General features: G+C 47.8%; 1 protein-coding gene across 1 annotated transcript in view; it reads left to right on the forward strand.

Moving 5' to 3' along the window:
- Window positions 1–19,126, forward strand: part of WDFY4 (WDFY family member 4) — a 171,294-nt gene that overhangs the window by 122,630 nt on the left and 29,538 nt on the right. Inside the window, exons 44-47 of the mRNA XM_033148038.1 lie at window positions 10,889–10,931; window positions 13,860–13,979; window positions 16,001–16,118; window positions 17,523–17,632. Of these exons, the coding sequence (XP_033003929.1) occupies window positions 10,889–10,931; window positions 13,860–13,979; window positions 16,001–16,118; window positions 17,523–17,632 (391 nt within the window). The remainder of the gene's footprint in view (window positions 1–10,888; window positions 10,932–13,859; window positions 13,980–16,000; window positions 16,119–17,522; window positions 17,633–19,126) is intronic.

Raw genomic sequence — 19,126 nt, forward strand, 5'->3', positions numbered from 1 at the left:
TTCCCGCCGGAGTGGTACCTATTTATCTACTTGCACTTTGACATGCTTTCAAGAACTGCTAGGTGGGCAGGAGCAGGGACCGAGCAACGGGAGCTCACCCCGTCGCGGAGATTCGAGCCTCCGACCTTCAGATCATAGCTGTCAACCTTCCTTTTTCTTGCATTGGGAAACGGCCATAGCTGTCAACCTTCCCTTTTTTTGCAGTGGGAAACGGCGCTGGAATAAGGGAATTTCCCGCAAAAAAAGGGAAAGTTGACAGCTATGGTTCTGATCGGCAAGCCCTAGGCTCAGTGGTTTAGACCACAGCACCACCCGGGTCCCTCACCCCACTTATATGGCAGCAAACACCCCAGTATTCAATGCGGCTTACTTCTTCGTAGACCATGGTTAGTGTTACAGCCATAGATGGCTTTGTGATGGGCCATTATGTGACAAGCCACTTTATTCATTTTATCTGTAAAGGTGGCAGTATACTCTTAGTTGGTTTTGCTGCGAAAGACCAACCGTGGTGCTCCTCTGGAAACCCATTAACTTTGAACGGAAATGCACAGGGAAGGCAATCAATTTGTAAATATCTGTTGATTGCTGAGGTCGGCACATCGATTGCGCCGGGTGGTACGCTTAAAAAAGAATAGGTATGTTTTCCGCATCAGTGGACTAACAGAAGAAAGACTAGTGCGAGCTAAACCAGTTGCGGCAGAATGCAAAATGAAAGGGAAAGGTGCCAGTGAAATGAATGGATGAAAATGCCACTGACTGAGGCACGTCCCTAGATAGGCTGCAAGAAAATGCAGTACAGACGACTCGCAACTGGTACATGTTTAACCTGCACAAGTGCAGTTTTATGCGCTTGGCAGTTGGACACCTGCGGTTGCACAAATTAGACGCCCACAAAGTGGAGAGCTTCCTGGGCTCTGGAAAGGTTGAGGCATCTGGGGCCATCCGAGATCTTGCAAATGCCTCCAGAGCCTTCATGAGTCCTTCCCAAAGCCTGGTAAGCAAGGCAGAGACTTTAAAAGCTCTCCACCTTGCGTAAGGGGAAAGGTAAAAAAAAGGTAAAGGACCCCTGGGCGGTTAAGTCCCGTCAAAGGCGACTATGGGGTTGCGGCGCTCATCTCGCTTTCAGGCCGAGGGAGCCGTCGTTTGTCCACTTCTTTCTGGGTCATGTGGCCAGCAGGACTAAACCACTTCTGGCGCAACGGAACACTGTGACGGAAACCGGAGCGCACGGAAACACCGTTTACCTTCCCGCCACAGCAGTACCTATTTATCTCCTTGCACTGGCATGCTTTCGGGTTGGCAGGAGCTGGGACAGAGCAACAGGAGATCACTCCGTTGCAGGGATTCGAACCGCTGACCTTCCGATCAGCAAGCCCACGAGGTTCAGTGGTTTAGACCACAGCACCACCCGCGTCCCTATATAAGGGGAAAGACCCATTTGGTGCGCCAGCTTTGGAAAGGAAGGGGTGGTCACATGGGAGCATTTCCGGGGTAGCTCTGGCTAGACGTGATTTTGGCTTTACGCGCAATCCCCAGAACCTAACCCTCACGCAAGTTGCGAGTTGTCCGTACTTTCCGGAAATCGTTTTTTGGGTGCTTTTTGTAGCTACTTGCGGGGTGGCGATGAGCACAGGTTCCGTTTGGCTGAGCCCCAGCTGAACCGAAATCCTCCAGCATTTAATTGTGAAGAGTCAAATCACCGTTTTGATGAATGATCTTTTGAGAAAGGATATAGATTTGTCTACAACACTCCTCTCCATTAGAAAGGTTTCATTACAAGCCCTTCAGGCTTTTTGACTACTCATTAATCATGTGCAAGTACGTAGACGCAGAGATCAGATGGGAGATAATGCATTTCAGCTCATTTCAATAACATACTGCGGCCCTTAACAATTTGTGCCAGGATCCCAAATTCGCCGAAACACTTAGCTTTCTCCAAAATAAAATAATGGCAGGCAACAACCTTGGCTCCGAATACAGATCCATTTGGCCTTTCAGTAAGACTCTACTCCTGGAAGAGACTTCTCAAATCTTTTTGTACAATCGCACCTCGTGAAAACCGTATTCACTCTAGCATGGTCTTCGTATCACTTTTTTATTTATTTAAAGCCAGTATGATGGTCAGGAGAACGAGAACGTTGTCTACCCTAAAGAACAGCATCCAGATAAATCCAGCTCTGGCCTGATTAACAGCCGTGATGCTGTTATCAGGATTGGGATTCAGGTTACCAAAATTATTATTTTTTTTATTTTGGGGGGGAAGTTAGAAAATAATTGAAAGAGAAGTCTTAACCGGAGCCAGGTAGGAAAGTACTGGTGTATTTTGCAAGCTTAGATGCGTTCCTGACTGTCACCGGAAGTATCCCCTCCAAGGTTTGTTAAGATCTTTCCGGTGAAAATAGGCGCTGCTAAAATGGGTGGCGTGGGGTGGAGGAAATCTTCATTTTAGCAGGGGCTTCCAATGAACAGGAAGGGGTTCGTATTGAATCCTGCCTATAACAGAGCAGGATTTAACTCCCACCCCCACCCCCACCACTAGGGCTAAGCAATATCTGGTCTTCAATATCATGATACATCACCAGCTTAACATTGTGATATACCTATATATCACGATGTCTGAAATAAGGATGTAACTATGTAGAGGTGAGCAATGTAATGTCCTGGTAACTGCTGCTACTACTAAGTGGTAGTTGGGGACATGGGTGGTGCTGTGGTCTAAACCACTGAGCTTCTTGGGCTTGCCGATCAGAAGGTCGGCGGTTCGAATCCCTGCGACGGGGTGAGCTCCCATTGCTCTGTCCCAGCTCCTGCCAACCTAGCAGTTCGAAAGCACGCCAGTGCAAGTAGATAAATAGGTACCACTGCGACGGGAAGGTAAATGGTGTTTCCATGCACTCTGGTTTCTGTCACGGTGTCCTGTTGCGCCAGATGCGGTTTACTCCTGCTGGCCACATGACCCAGAAAGCTGTCTGTGGACAAACACCGGATCCCTGGGGCTGAAAGCGAGATGAGCGCCACAACCCCATAGTTGTCTTTGACTGGACTTAACTGTCCAGGGCTCCTTTACCTTTTACCTTTATCTTAAGTGGTCTAAAGCAGACACATTTTTACTTAACTTTAACATATTGTTACAACTGTTACGTTATAGTACAGAGCAACAGGGACAGGAAGAATCAGGAGAGAAGTGGTGACCGGCTCCATGGTTTTTCCCATATCATGATTTTTTTTTTTACATAGCACACATGCACACATTGTGAATCGCGATATAGCGCCATGTCGAATGTTATGAAACCATTGGTGTGGACGCCATCCAAACTGATGTTGGACGATGGATTGATACATTGCCCAGCCTTACCCACCACTCATCAGCTTGGTGAGCAAGGAGTTAAATCCTGCTTTGTGCGCCAGTTTTCTGCCAATTGCGACGCCGCAGGTTGATTTGCAGGTGTGCAAGGCTTTGAGAGGCTGGAGTTTCTAGGCAGAGAGCAGACCAGACTGGGAAGGTCTGGGACTTGCTTTGCCAACAAACAAAAGCAGAACCTCTCTGTATTCTGCACCAGACATGCAGGTGGCGTTGCTTGTGTTTATGAGGTACAGTGTTGGGGCGTGACAACACTGTACTCATAAACACAATTGTACTCATAAATAGAATTGGGGCTGCATGGCACAGACGCACCGCCGTGAGCACCAGGTTGTCTCCTGCAGTGTGTCCACACACAACCGACCTCGCCTCTGCTTTTATACCGTCCTGGCAAGGTGGCAGAAACACTGGCGTCAGCTCCTGCCCTCACCTGGAGTCGTCAGGTTTGTGGCTGAGCTGAGATTTGAACTGGGAACTCCCTGATAGATAACAGCTTCTGCTACTCGCCTTATACCAGTGTTTTTCAACCACTGTTCCGTGGCACACTAGTGTGCCGCGAGATGTTGCCTGGTGTGCCGTGGGAAAAATTACTTTATATATAGTCAATATAGGCACAGAGTTAATTTTTTTAACATTTTCTAATGGTGGTGTGCCTCGTGATTTTTTTCATGAAACAAGTGTGCCTTTGCCCAAAAAAGGTTGAAAAACACTGCCTTATACCATTGGGGCTGATGAATTGAAACCGTGCAGTACTGCAAGTCAGGCGGCGAGCTTGACATCCCCACTAAATGCATAATAAATGGGTTTGCTCACATGCCCGATCATTCTTCCCACCCCATTGCGTATCCACACGCCCCCTTTCCCCCGCACGCCACATTCCCCGCTGAATTCCTTGGGCCCAAATGGATGCTCTCCGTGGCCGCGCAGGCATATTCTGATTAATTTGAAGGAGAAAGTTGCACACTGTTGGAAAAACAAGGGCCCTTTTCGGTGAAGCCAGCCGTGTTGTTTTTTCTACTGCAAAGCCAGCTCTCGCTGCTATTTGCAAGTTGTGTGGCTCGTGCAGACAGAATCTGAGCTTCCCAGGGACCTCTGCGGCATTTGTGTGCATTCTAATCAGTGCTGTCAAGTATCCCGTTTTCCCCGGGATTCTCCCTTCCTGCTGCTCTCCCTTATTTTTTATTTCCCTTAAATTTCCCGTTTTTAATGGAAGCAGCTCCTCCCCTGCTGGCCAGGGACTGGGTGGGAAGACCTCGCCTACTTGGAGAGAAAAGCCTCAGCCCTCAAAGCAAGTGGGAGCCGTTTCCCGTGCTTACAGGGGGGTGTATTCCTCCCCCTGCATCAGCCCCTATCCGTTGCCCCTCAGCCCCTCAGCCGGCCAATAGGGTTAGCTGGCGGGTGGAGCCTGGCTGCCTTTGAGCAGCTGCTGCTTCCTGTCCTGTTTTGATGGGATCAGACAAGAAGACGATGGGGCTCCATCGCGCGGAGCACATGGCTGCCCTCCTCTTTGCTCCGCTCCGAGCCCGAGCCCTCTTGGAGTTTACATTGCTGCTCCGCCCACTTTTGCTTCTGGCTCCGCCCACCACTGACATGTGACTGTACCCGGGATAGGTGAGACTGCTGATCCCTTATTTTCAAATCCGAAACTTGACAGCTATGATTCTAATGTAAGGAGCAGAGTCTTTTGCCTCTCCAAGACACAATGATATTGGGCGCTCAGCTCCCATTTTCTCCCAAAGTTTTTTTTTGGGGGGGGGGAACAGACTCATCGCTCATTCTGTTATCTTGGGACAGCATTGTCTTGGGAAGGAAAGGGTTAACCCGCCCAGCCCTGCGTGACAAGATACAGATGAGCGCATCCTTTCCACCCTGTGGCTAAACAAAACCAACCAGAGGAGCATTACAAACGGAACTTTTTCGTGTCGCGTATAGTTTGACCCTTGACTGACAGAGACACGTATCGAGTCCCTCTGTTAGGAAACATACAAATCGCCTATCCCGGCTCACTTGATGGCTTTTTCAGTCCCCCTCCTACATAAAACTAAAGAGGTGAATTCAAACTGCTTTGCTTTCCGCTAGCAGGCTGCTTTAAACTAAAGAGAACCTTTCAAAGTGTTGGTGCTGACCTTTAAAGCCCTAAACGGCCTCGGCCCTGTATACCTGAAGGAGTGTCTCCACCCCCATCATTCAGCCCGGACACTGAGATCCAGCGCCGAGGGCCTTCTGGCGGTTCCCTCACTGTGAGAAGCAAAGCTACAGGGAACCAGGCAGAGGGCCTTCTCGGTAGTGGCGCCCGCCCTGTGGAACGCCCTCCCATCACAGGTCAAGGAGATAAACAACTACCTGACATTCAGAAAATACCTGAAGGCAGCCCTTTTCAGGGAAGTTTTTAATGTGTGATATTTTTGTATCTGATTTTTGTTGGAAGCCGCCCAGAGTGGCTGGGGAAATCCAGTCAGATGGGCGGGGTACAAATAATAATAATAATAATAATAATAATGATAATAATAATAATAATAATAATAATAACAATAATAATAACAACCTCCATTTCACAAAGGCTGTGATGTGCGGGTTCTGTTTGGCTCGCAGCAGCTTGCTATCGGAGAGCAAAGCAATTGAATTCATCTCTTTAGTTTTGTCTAGGAGGAGTGCAGGGGGGGGGGGAAACTTCCTCTTTTACAGCCTTTAAAAAGAAAAAGGGAGAAATGTTCCCACACAAGATATTCTATGTAGAGAATTGATGAAGAGGTTTCATCTGAGCAGCTCGACAGGGTTGCTAAGATGCTGTATATAAACAGGAAAGTGCATTAGTTGCTGGCACCTTGGGAAACCAAGCAAGTCCGCAGAGTGGATCTGGCACTGAACACAAGCTTTTTTTCTCTGTTAGCAAGCTTCTTCCACTAATCTCCTTCAAACAATGGGTCCCTTATTGCTGCCACTGTTCGGAAGTTAGAAAACACACACACACACACACAAAAAAACCCTGGACTGCAAGGGGAATGTTTACCCCCTCGAGATTTCAACAGGGTTACAAGCTCTAAAATCTAAATTCTGAAATAATGTAGGATCTGCATTGGGAGAAGTTGACTTACCCCTGTCCCTGTGATATTCTAGTCAGCTCTTGTGATGCCGCCTGTGAAACTTTTGGTTCCTAAGCAACGGGAAATTCCAAGCCCTTGGAGACCATTAGCATATGCCTGCCTGGTTTCCAACACGCCAGGTCAAAGGCGGTGCCCGTGGGCCCTGGCTGCACCTCCCAGTGAAACAGGCAGCTCCGACCAGCAGAAGCCACTCGGCCCTTGACTCAGAAAAGGGTCGTGAGGCTCTCTGGCTGATCACCTTATCTGGTAGAATTCTGCGGCTGAAGGGCAGATCAGGCTGCTACGCGAGGCCTCATAGCATCCGTGAAATCATTGCCCTGTGTCTAACCCTGGCGACGTGGCAGGACACCCGGCAAAGAGAGCCTCCATCCAAATGCAGAGTTGGGGGCATAGTCGGCCCTGGCACACAGCAGGGTGAAGCAACAGACCCTCCAACATTTCTCCGATGAAATTAGGGATGCCCTATTCCATAATAACGGGCCCAGGTGGCGCTGTGGGTTAAACCACAGAGCCTAGGGCTTGCTGATCAGAAGGTCGGCGGTTCGAATCCCTGCGACGGGGTGAGCTCCCGTTGCTCGGCCCCAGCTCCTGCCCACCTAGCAGTTCGAAAGCACGTCAAAAGTGCAAGTAGATAAATACGTACGGCTCCGGCGGGAAGGTAAACGGCGTTTCCGTGCGCTGCTCTGGTTTGCCAGAAGCGGCCTTGTCATGCTGGCCACATGACCCGGAAGCTGTCTGCGGACAAACACCGGCTCCCTCAGCCTATAGAGCGAGATGAGCGCCGCAACCCCAGAGTCGGACACGACTGGACCTGATGGTCAAGGGTCCCTTTACCTTTACCTTTATTCCATGATGATGACTTTTTAAAAATAATAATAATAATATTTATTGAACATTTTTAACACAAAAAATACACATACCTACAATTACATAAAAACTAACAAAAACTAACATAATAACATACATATATATATCTTATTCCTAATATTTCTTCCTCACATTGTAATGGACTTCCTCCTGTCTCCTCTTCCTGCGTTCCTTGTCTATCATCTTTAGTAACTTCTAAACATCGTACCAAATCATATTTTGTAACAAAACTTATCTAAATATCTAATCTTATCTATTTTTCTTAACTTATAATCATCCATCTTAACCACTTATCCTTACTTTACATCTACAGCTTAGCTTTTCTCCTAGTTATATCTAATTGTCAATCATACAATAATTTTTTAAATACATTTTTAATTTCTTCCATTCTTCTTCCACTGCAATGACTTTATTATTTATTCCTGGCCCATCTGACTGGGTTGCCCCAGCCGCTCTGGGTGGCTTCCAACATAGATGAAAACGCAATAAAACATTAAAAAGCTTCCCTATACAGGGCTGCCTTCAGATGTCTTCTAAAGGTTGTATAGTTACTTATCTCCTTGGCTCGGGGGGGGGGGCACATAATTCCATAACCTGCAACATTTCTCTGATGAAATTAGGGACATTCTACTCACGTTTAAAATAAAAAGCAATGTGGACTAAGGCGTACTCTCCAACATTTCTCCATGCATTAATTAATATCAATAAAGCACAGTGCTCATTTGGCGGCTGTCAGGTTTCACCTCTGCTTTCTATTTTTGCTCTTTCTACCTCCTGGGGGGGGGGAAATGTTCAGTTGGGAGAGGAAAATGCTCTCTCGCCCCCCAGGGCTGGTCCTACTTTGTCGGGTGGCAGATGCTGTGAAATGGGCGCATAAGCCCCCAGCCATTCCTCTTTGTTGGAACACAGTGTTCTGTGTGCTGTATAACCTGCCTTCCACTTTCTACATTAACCTGCTCAGCTTCTGCACATGGAACGGGGACCACAATCTTGTCCTTTGCCTCAGGCGGCAACATTTCTTGGGCTGGCCCTGCTCACCGGCGATGGTGACTATTCCAATACAGGGGTTGGGTTGTCCCATTTCACCTGTGTTGTAACTCTCTTATGGGGAAAAAAAAGAATTGCATGCAAACTATTGCTATGCAAAAATCAGGGGCGTAGCAAGGGGGGCGGGGGGCCCCGGGCAGCACCCCTGCTGAGGGTGACACTTTGGGCGGTGGCCCCGCCCCCTGGACTTTTTATTTAAAAAAATTAAAAAATTAAAAAATTTAAAGGCTTTTTTTGGCAATGCCGGGGTGGAGCAGCAGGGGCGGCCAGTGAGGAAGGGTATCACCCCCCCCCTTGCTGGCCGCCCCTGCGGCTCTGCCCCGGCAGCACCGAAAATACTCCTCCCCCTTCCAGCGGCGGAGCTCGGCATGGAGGCAAGGGACGGGCCAGTGAGGTGGGGTGTCACCCCCTCCTCACTGGCCCGCCCCTTGCCTCTTTGCCAAGCTCCGCTGCTGGCTGGCTTGCAGAGCCGGGGCATGGAGAGGGGCGGGCCAGCGAGGAGGGACATCCCTCCTAGCTGGCCCGTCCTTCTCCCTGCCCCGACTTGCGCTCCGCCAAGGGAGCCCGGGCGGCGGATTCGGGAGTCTTTGCAGCCCGCAGAGACTCCCGAATCCGCCGCCCGGCCCCCCTTCGTGCAGCGGCTGCTCGCGCAGGCACGAGCAGCTGCGGCACGAAGGGGTGCCGCCGCCGGGTGGCGGCTTCGGGAGTCTCCCGTAGCCGCCACCCGGCACCCCCGGGGGCGGGGCGTCATGTGCCTCTTGGCTTCCCGCCCCGGGCAGCCAAAGGGCTAAGAACGCCCCTGGCAACAATTATTTTTAAAATTCGTACTTGCTTTTTTAAAGTCTCAGAGCGGTTTTGCAAAAAGTTAAGGCAACAAAATCACCTACGAAATTTCAATTTCACATACGAAAGCATACTAAAGTTGAAACTTGAACAACAGATTAAAATCACCTCAACTTTCTAAGCATCTGGATAGGCATGTCTAAACAAGAATGTTTTTAGCAAGCACCGAAAAGAGTAAAAGAGGAGGCTCCTGCTGGATCTCAAACGGCAGCAAGTTCCAAAGTGCAAATGCTGCCACAATTAATGAAAAGGGGGGGGGTATAAATTTAAAAATAAGTAAGCACAACTAGCTGATAAAGTGGTACCTTGGTTCTCAAACTTAATTCCGTTCCGGGAGTCCATCCGACTCCCGGAACAGTTCGACAACCGAGGCGCGGCTTCCGATTGGCTGCAGGAGCTTCTTGCACTCAATTGGAAGCTGTGTTGGATGTTCGGCTTCTGAAAAGCATTCACTTGCATGTTTAGACCTTTTAGCCACCACCACCACCACCACCCCCAGAAATAAATCCACACATAACTCAGATATTAGGTTTGCTTTTGGCAGAATTTAGGCCGCAACTTTATTGATTACAATCAAGTGAGTGGTTGCATAGGCTCTGGTTTGACTAGTTCCCTGCACCCTTGCGGGCAGCGCTGACCCACAGCTCTATCGTAGGTCAGCCAAGGGTGAACACCTGGAACAGTGGAAAGCAGGAGCCCCGCTAGTCAGCCACCCTGATGTCCCCTGGACTAGGGCACGGGAACAACTCCTCTCAGGGAGAGCCAGTGTGGTGTAGTGGTTAAGAGTGGTAGACTTGTTATCTGGGGAACCGGGTTCACATCTCCGCTCCTCCACATGCAACTGCTGGGTGACCTTGGGCTAGTCACACTTCTCTGAAGTCTCTCAGCCCCACTCACCTCACAGAGTGTTTGTTGTGGGGGAGGAAGGGAAAGGAGAATGTTAGCCGCATGGAGACTCCTTCGGGTAGTGATAAAGCGGGATATCAAATCCAAACTCTTCTTCTTCAGGGTTGACCAAACCATTGAGTCCCTGGATCCCTTTAACAGAATACCCTTCGCATAGGGATGGCGAGACCCTTCTCCCATCCCTATCACTTGAACCAGAGCCTTACAATCCGCAACCTTACAAGTTGTGACGATTTGCTACGCAGCAGGAGAAACACAAGTGGCAACAGCCAATCAGTCAAATGGGGAAAATTCCTGCCGTGCCCCCTGTCCCAATGACAGATGACACACGATGGCATAGCAAGGTCAAGCGCAAGCCCTAAATATAGGGAGAGGTGGGCGGGTGTTCCGATGCACTGGCCCAAAGAGGAAGCTCAGGGACACATGCATGGGGCTTATGTAGGTCCTTCAATCCCTCTCGCTAGCATCCCATTGGTCTGATTACACCCAGCATCAAGGGACCTACCAATAGGGTGTTGTGGCTATCCAAACGACCCCACCCACAACACAGGGTTTGGTTGGCAGGTCGCACCACAACACGTGCCCTCTTTGGAGGGAGGACCCGATAAACCGGAACACTTACTTCCGGGTTTGTGGCGTCTGGGAGCCAATTTGTTCAGCAACTAAGCCGTTCGGGAACCAAAGCTCCACTTTACTGGCCTTTGCCACTGCTCCTTTGTCACAGCAGAAATTCTCAACATTCCTCTTCCTTTTTTTGCAGGAGAAGCGCTGGAAGGGAGAAGACGATGCTCTTGAAGTGGCAGGTAAAGAAACGGAAACCCCTGGTTCCAAACTTAACTTTGAAAGCAACGAGCAGCAGGTCACAGTGCATGAAATAACACAATACAGGTTGAGAAACAAAAGACACACAACTTATAAAATTATTTCTAAAAAAAATAAAATCCCTTAACTCCTCTTCTCTCTTCCCAGCTGCTTTGGCTGTTCCTAAAGTTGTGGTCTGGGAAAGGCTCCTAGGGCAGAAAACCTCTCTCCCCTCACAGTTCTTCCTCTAGACACAGCTTCCTTGGGAAGACTCCTGGGGCTGGAGGGTTGGGGCAAGGAAGGTAGGAGAAGCCATTGCCCGATGATGGACAACAGAAAGTATCTCTTGCAACCCAAGGAATAATAATAATAATAATAATAATAATAATAATAATAATAATAATAATAATAATTTATACCCTGCCCATCTGGCTGGCTTTCCCCAGCCACTCTGGGCGGCTTCCAACAGAATGTTAAAATACAATAATCTATTAAACATTGGCAGAAAGTGAGGAGGAATTAAAGAACCTTTTAATGAGGGTGAAAGAGGAGAGCGCAAAATATGGTCTGAAGCTCAACATCAAAAAAACTAAGATCATGGCCACTGGTCCCATCACATCCTGGCAAATAGAAGGGGAAGAAATGGAGGCAGTGAGAGATTATACTTTCTTGGGCTCCATGATCACTGCAGATGGTGACAGCAGTCCCGAAATTAAAAGACGCCTGCTTCTTGGGAGGAAAGCAATGACAAACCTAGACAGCATCTTAAAAAGCAGAGACATCACTTTGCCGACAAAGGTCCGTATAGTTAAAGCTATGGTTTTCCCAGTAGTAATGTATGGAAGTGAGAGCTGGACCATAAAGAAGGCTGATCGCCAAAGAATTGATGCTTTTGAATTATGGTGCTGGAGGAGACTCTTGAGAGTCCCATGGACTGCAAAAAGATCAAACATATCCATCCTTAAAGAAACCAGCCCTGAGTGCGCACTGGAAGGGCAGATCCTGAAGCTGAGGCTCCAATACTTTGGCCATCTCTGGTCCATGGGGTCACGAAGAGTCGGACACGACTGAATGACTGAACAACAACAACAACAAGTAAACATTAAAAGCCTCCCTAAACAGGGCTACTTTCAGATGTCTCCTAAAAGTCTGGTAGTTGGTTTCCTCTTTGACATCTGGTGGGAGGGTGTTCCACAGGGCGGGCGCCACTACCGAGAAGGCCCTCTGCCTGGTTCCCTGTAGCTTTGCTTCTCGCAGTGAGGGAACCGACAGAAGGCCCTCGGCGCTGGATCCGGGCTGAACGATGGGGGTGGAGACGCTCCTTCAGGTATACAGGACCGAGGCCATTTAGGGCTTTAAAGGTCAGCACCAACACTTTGAATTGTGCTCGGAAACGTACTGGGAGCCAATGCAGATCTCTCAGGACCGGTGTTATGTGGTCCCGGCGGCCACTCCCAGTCACCAGTCTAGCTGCCGCATTCTGGATTAATTGCAGTTTCCGGGTCACCTTCAAAGGTAGCCCCACGGAGAGCGCATTGCAGTAGTCCAAGCGGGAGATAACCAGAGCATGCACCACTCTGGGGAGACAGTCTGCGGGCAGGGAGGGTCTCAGCCTGCGTACCAGATGGAGCTGGTAGACAGCCGCCCTGGACACAGAATTGACCTGAGCCTCCATGGACAGCTGTGAGTCCAAAATGACTCCCAGGCTGCGCACCTGGTCCTTCAGGGGCACAGTTAACCCAGTTAGTGAAATTGCTTGGCAGGAGGCTCAGGGGTAAAAGTGGGGGGGGGGGTTGACAACACCTAAAGGAAACCAAACCTAACAGCAAACTTGAAAAATACAAATAACAACTTGGGATAAAGAATAGTTAACCAACAGAAAATCCTAAATTATACCAGCACGTAAGGCTCCATAAAGCTCATTTTATTGCTACGGAAATTAAAAAAGCAAGCCACTCTAAAATAAACATGCACAGACTACTATGTGTGAAACGAGCAATCAGTTATGAGTAACTTCCTTCACAATGTATATTCATGTATATAATGATACCAGGCATAGGCAAACTCGGCCCTCCAGATGTTTTGGGACTACAATTCCCATCATCCCTGACCATAGCTGTCAACTTTCCCCTTTTCTTGCGAGGAATCCTATTCGGAATAAGGGAAATTCCCTTTTAAAAAGGGAAAAGTTGACAGCTATGCTGACCACTGGTCCTGTCAGCTAGGGATGATGGGAGTTGTAGTCCTAAAATATCTGGAGGGCCGAGTTTGCCTATGCCTGCCGTATACATTTTGACTGTTCCTGACTTCCTTGGTAGGCTGAGGGTGGACAAAAGAATCTTCTTCATACCATGCAGAATTGGTTTATGGAATTAACTTCTAGGAGGTATTCCGACGGCCACTAACCTAAATGGTTGTGTGGGGATTTTCTTTCATGATTAGGCAAGTTGACAGAGGTGACTAGGTCTGTCACTGGCTGTGTGGGGCCAGTAGACCCTCCTGGCAAGGTGAGAGATCGAGGAAACATAGCATGTGAGGTCTGTGAGGTAGAACCTCTTTCCAAGAAGGAGCCATATCCAGAACCAGAACCCATTCGTGTTAGCAAATGATACCTTCATTCTCCGAGAGGATGTAACTTGTTACTGGAGATTTTCTATGGGTCAGGAATCCTTGCCAGTGTGGTGTAGTGGTTAAGAGCAGCAGACTTGTAATCTGGTGAACCGGGTTCGCTTCCCCGCTCCTCCACATGCAGCTGCTGGGTGACCTTGGGCTAGTCACACTTCTCTGAAGTCTCTCAGCCCCACTCACCTCACAGAGTGTTTGTTGTGGGGGAGGAAGGGAATGTTAGCCGCTTTGAGACTTCTTCAGGTATTGATAAAGCGGGATATCAAATCCATACTCTTCTTCTTCTTGCTTCTGTGTCGTGGCAGAGGAGAGAGATCAGCAACTTCGATTACCTCATGTACCTGAACACTCTGGCCGGGCGCACCTACAGCGACCTCATGCAGTACCCAGTGTTCCCGTGGGTGCTTGCTGACTATCACTCCCAGGTGAGTCTTCTTTCTTTCTTTCTTTCTTTTAAAAAAATCTTTATTGAAAGTTCAAAAAGTACATAACCGTATTTTTTGCTCCATAAGATGCACTTTTTTCCTCCTGAAAAGTAAGGGAAAATACCTGTGCGTCTTATGGAGCGAATGGTGGTCCCTGGGGCTGAATTGCCCAGGGGCCAAAAGCAGATTGTGCTTTTTATTTTACAAAGAGAAAAGGGAGTGTTGAAAGGACCCCGCTCAGCAGCTGATCAGCAAGAGATGGGGAGAGAGATAAGAGTCCCGGCTCCCTTTCAGCCCCGCCCTCCTTTGTTGAATGTGCTGCAGAGGGAGGTTGTTTGTTTCCCCAGGACATGTGACTGGCTGATTAGATTATCTGACTGGAAACAGTAGAAACAGCTCCCTTAAGATTTTTCAGAAATGTGAGTTAAACCCCATAAAAAATGGGGCTTTTCCTCTTTGCTTTTCCCCCTTTGCAAAAGGAGCTTTGCTTTTCCCCCTTTGCAAAAAAAGCTGCAAAACCTTTAGCTGATCCTCAAAAAAAGAGCCTTTGCCTTTGCAAAAACAGCTGCAAAACTATTAGCTGGTCCTCCAAAAAGCCAGGGCTTTTCCCTTTGCAAAAAAGCTGCAAAACTTTTAGCTGATCCTCAAAAAACAAACAAAACAAACCCAGGGCTTTTAGAGGAGGAAAACCAGAAAAATATTTTTTTTTCTTGTTTCCTCCTCTAAAAATGAGGTGCGCCCTATGGTCCGGTGCGTCCTATGGAGCGAAAAATACGGTATATGTGCACCAGACATGGTGAGACGCAAACGAAAAACAGAACCCGTGCAGAAGGGGAAACAAAGAGGGCAGGGGGTAAAGTCCAAAACAGTATATTTTACAATGTTGTTAATTGTACTTCACCAGATCCTAACCTATTACAGTATTTGTAAGAATGGATTCCAAATGCCGTTGGATTTGCCCACGGCAAGTCTGCGTTTATATGCAAGTTGTTCACATGCTGCAAGTTTGTATAGGTCTTCAATCCAATCGTAGAAGGGAGCCGCATTATTATTTTTCCAATTCTTCAGTATCAGTCTTTTTGCCTTGGTAACTGCACGGAGAGTCCACCCGTATTGTCCTTTCGTAAGGTTCCATGTGCTGGGCATATAATTCAAGGGGATATTTTGCTCTGTAGATGTAAGGTTGTTCCGTACAGTTCTGTTGATGGTTTCGGTTACCTTCTGCCAAAAATCTTTCAACATAGGACAATGGAAAAACATATGTTTTAGTGAAGCATTATCCCTATTTCATCTCCAACCGTTAGATACCTTAGACATTCCTTTTTAAAACAAACGTAATGGGGTCCAGTATAGTACAATTAAGAAGAAGCATATTAATAGTGAAATACAATTAAGAAGAATTATATTTTGCCCCCCCCCCCCGAGAGTGGGGCCCTAAGCTATAGCTTGTTTATCTGATACGTAAATCTGGCACTGGTCCTACTATTTACGTTCATAATATCATTCATAATATAATATCATGAGAGCCAGTGTGGTGTAGTGGTTAAGAGCGGTAGACTCATAATCTGGGGAACTGGGTTCACTTCCCCGCTCCTCCACATGCAGCTGCTGGGTGACCTTGGGCTAGTCACACTTCTCTGAAGTCTCTCAGCCCCAGTCACCTCACAGAGTGTTTGTTGAGGGGGAGGAAGGGAAAGGAGATTGTTAGCCGCTTTGAGACTCGTTCGGGTAGTGATAAAGCGGGATGTCAAACCCAAACTTCTTCTAAATATTATTTTTTTTGTTGGGTGAGCCTCACTTTAAGATCCAGAGACACCCTTGTTATAGCATTTGAAACAGTTTCCTGGTCGAAATTGAGATAAAGGTGAGTCTTCATTCTGCCGAGCCTACCGTTCTTTTGTAGGCAGAGTGGGGGGGCATTTTGGGTGTACTGCTGTTGGGCTTCTTTGTTGGGGATTAGAGTTGTCCCCCTCGCTGTGTTTTGCCTGCGTGAGAAAGCTCTATTTGTGTTTACGTGCCAGACTCTGGACCTTGCCAATCCCAGCGCCTTTCGCGACTTCGCCAAGCCCATGGGGGCGCAAACCAGAGAGAGGAAAAGGAAATTTCTCCAGCGTTACGAAGAAGTAGAGAAGAGCGAAGGTATTTGTTCCATTTCTAACACACACACACACACACACACACCGCTTTCTGTGGCTCGGCTCCAGTTGTACCAGTTGTACAAGGAGCTGGTTTGCAGCGAGGTCGCTGGAGCAAGAACCGAAAAGTTGGGAAGAACCAGGAGTATAAATTATACTCCTGTTTCTTCCCAACTTTATACTGTATAATGTGGTTTATGATGTGGTACTGCACCAGCAATAACTAGGCAATAAGTTGTCAAGGAGCTGTCAAGGAGCCAGGTCATCCACAGGGGAGGCACACACACAGGAGGCAATTAGCTCTTTATTAACAGAAAATAACAACCCTGGTTCACCATAATCCAGCTAAGACATTGCTGAAACTGACCACAAGCTCCTCCCTTCCCCCTCTAGCCTCATCCAGCCAGTTCCTAATGTAATTGAAGGATGTTGCAGCTGGCCCTGCAACCCCTTCGCCATTCCTAAATGTGGGGTACACTTTGGATCACGGTTCTTCCTCCTGGGTATTTCTTTAAACTTACTGACTTCTGAAATTTATAGCCCTTCTTTCACTAGCTAGCAGATATTACCAAGCTTACGAAAGGCATATGCAGGTGAAACTCGAAAAATTAGAATATGGTGGAAAAGTCCATTTAGGTAAGCAATTGTTTTCATTCGCTACTGGAGTTTTATATATGAGATAGACTCATGACATGCAAAGCGAGATATGTCAAGCCTTTGTTCGTTTTAATTGTGGCGTACAGCTGATGAAAACCCCAAAGTTGAGATTGTTAATTTGGGGTTCTCATCAGCTGAGTTTGGCCAAACTGCGGGAGGCAGTGAAAGATAGGCGTGCCTGGCGTGCTCTGGTCCATGGGGTCACGAAAAGTCGGACATGACTGAACAACTCAACAACAACAACAACAACAACAACAACAACAACAACAACAACAACAACAGCTGTACACCAGCATCATCACAATTATAACAAATAAAGGCTTGACATATCTCGCTTTGCATGTCATGAGTCTATCTCGTATATTAGTTTCACCTTTTAAGTTGAAACAAAATAGGAAATTCTTTCCAGTAGCACCTTAGAGACCAACTGAGTTTGTTCTTGGTATGAGCTTTCGTGTGCATGCACACTTCTTCAGATACACTGAAACAGAATTCACCAGATCCTTAAATATAGTGAGGGAGTGGTATTACTCTTTTAAGTTGAATTACTGAAAGAAATGAACCTTTCCACGATATTCTAATTTTTCAAAAGGGAAGGCCTTGGTGCTCAGGCTTATGACTGCCTTTAGCTCCTAGAGAGCTGGTGGAATTGTGGAGGGTTGGGATCTGGCCAGTCAAGGTATGGCAGGCCTTTGAAAGTCGCATGTGGTAATTGCAGTTTGCAAAACAGCTAATGGATCCACATTTGCAGGTAACCTCTCAGCCCAGTGCCATTACTGCACCCACTACTCATCGGCAATTATTGTGGCTTCCTACCTGGTTCGCATGGAGCCTTTCAACCAGATCTTCTGCTCGTTGCAGGTAAGCCGGCAACTTCCACACAGGGCTGGTTGCAGCCAAAATTGTGAATAGGATGATCAAACCCTGCACTTAAATCCATCCCAACCCCCCTACGTTGACTGTCCCTTGACCAACTCTGGCGGCAACTGTGTGTTTGTGGAGGGTTGCCAAGAGTCCCACAGGTGTAGCAAACTGGAAAATCTTGGGGCATGCTACTGTTGTTGGCATCTCTCTGTCTTGGGAGACAATGAAGGAATATTCTGTTGAGGCTCAGTTCAAACTGTTGCAAGGTTGCTGTAGCTGTAGAGACGGATATGGGAAGTTTTTTGTGGTTGACGTTTTTAATATTTTCTGGGGAGCCACCCTGATGGCAGACTTAGTTACAAAGTATATACATGCCATATGGAGATAATCCCAGTGTCTTCTGTTGGCTCCAAGCCAACAGAGCATCTCTAGCGAAAAGCTGCTCCAATGACGGAGGAAGTCAAAGAGAGAGAGAGAGAGAGAGTGCTGCATGCCTTGTCCCTTTTGTTACCTGGACAGGTAAGGTCACGCCCACCTCTAGTCACATGCAAATGAAGTATGTCCCAACCAGGAGGAAACAGGAAGTTTTCGACTGGCTGGGCCAAACATTCCCCTGCATGTCCACTCTAGGAAAACAAGGAATGTTGTACTTGACTGCTCCTTACGTATTGCATTCCACACACCCCTTCTCAGGCAGTATAACAGAATTTAACTGAGTTCTCTGCCGCCTAATCTTCATTAAAAAAAAAAGCCCTACATGAGCAGAGTCAGAAGGTGAGGGAGGATGTTTGACCCTTGCTGGTTTCCAAAAGTCTCCTGCTCTCCCAATTTTGCTTCTATGCATTTTTCTTTCGCCTCCACTCAAGAGCAATAAAGCAAAGCACCTCCTTTACTTTGTATGGGACAGAACCCCACACCTCAACCACTGTGCAGGGAAAATTGGGGTGGAATAAAAGGGCCCTGCTCCTCTGCTCCTTCTTCTTTCACCACCTGATTTTACCCCCTGCCCAACATTCCCCCTACCCCCCACCCCACCCGCCGGAGGCTAATGGGAGTAAAGCTTGCCCTTGGGGGCATTGCAGGGGCATTTTTTCCCCCATGGGGGCATTTTTATTTTTATTTTGCTTTCCGGAGAGTTCAGGGCTTAGAAGGTCAGGGCTTGGAAGCTTTTAGGGTGGTGAGAGCCAGTGTGGTGTAGTGGTTAAGAGAGCTAGACTCGTAATCTGGTGAACCGGGTTCGCGTCTCCGCTCCTCCACATGCAGCTGCTGGGTGACCTTGGGCTAGTCACACTTCTCTGAAGTCTCTCAGCCCCACTCACCTCACAGAGTGTTTGTTGTGGGGGAGGAAGGGAAAGGAGATTGTTAGTCGCTTTGAGACTCCTTCAAGTAGTGATAAAGCGGGATATCAAATCCAAACTCCTCCTCCTCCTCCTCCTCCTCCTCCTCCTCCTCTTCTTCTTCTTCTTCTTCTTCTTCTTCTTCTTCTTCTTC

The sequence above is a fragment of the Lacerta agilis genome, chromosome 5 (assembly GCF_009819535.1).
Source record: "Lacerta agilis isolate rLacAgi1 chromosome 5, rLacAgi1.pri, whole genome shotgun sequence".
Classification (NCBI taxonomy): domain Eukaryota; kingdom Metazoa; phylum Chordata; class Lepidosauria; order Squamata; family Lacertidae; genus Lacerta; species Lacerta agilis.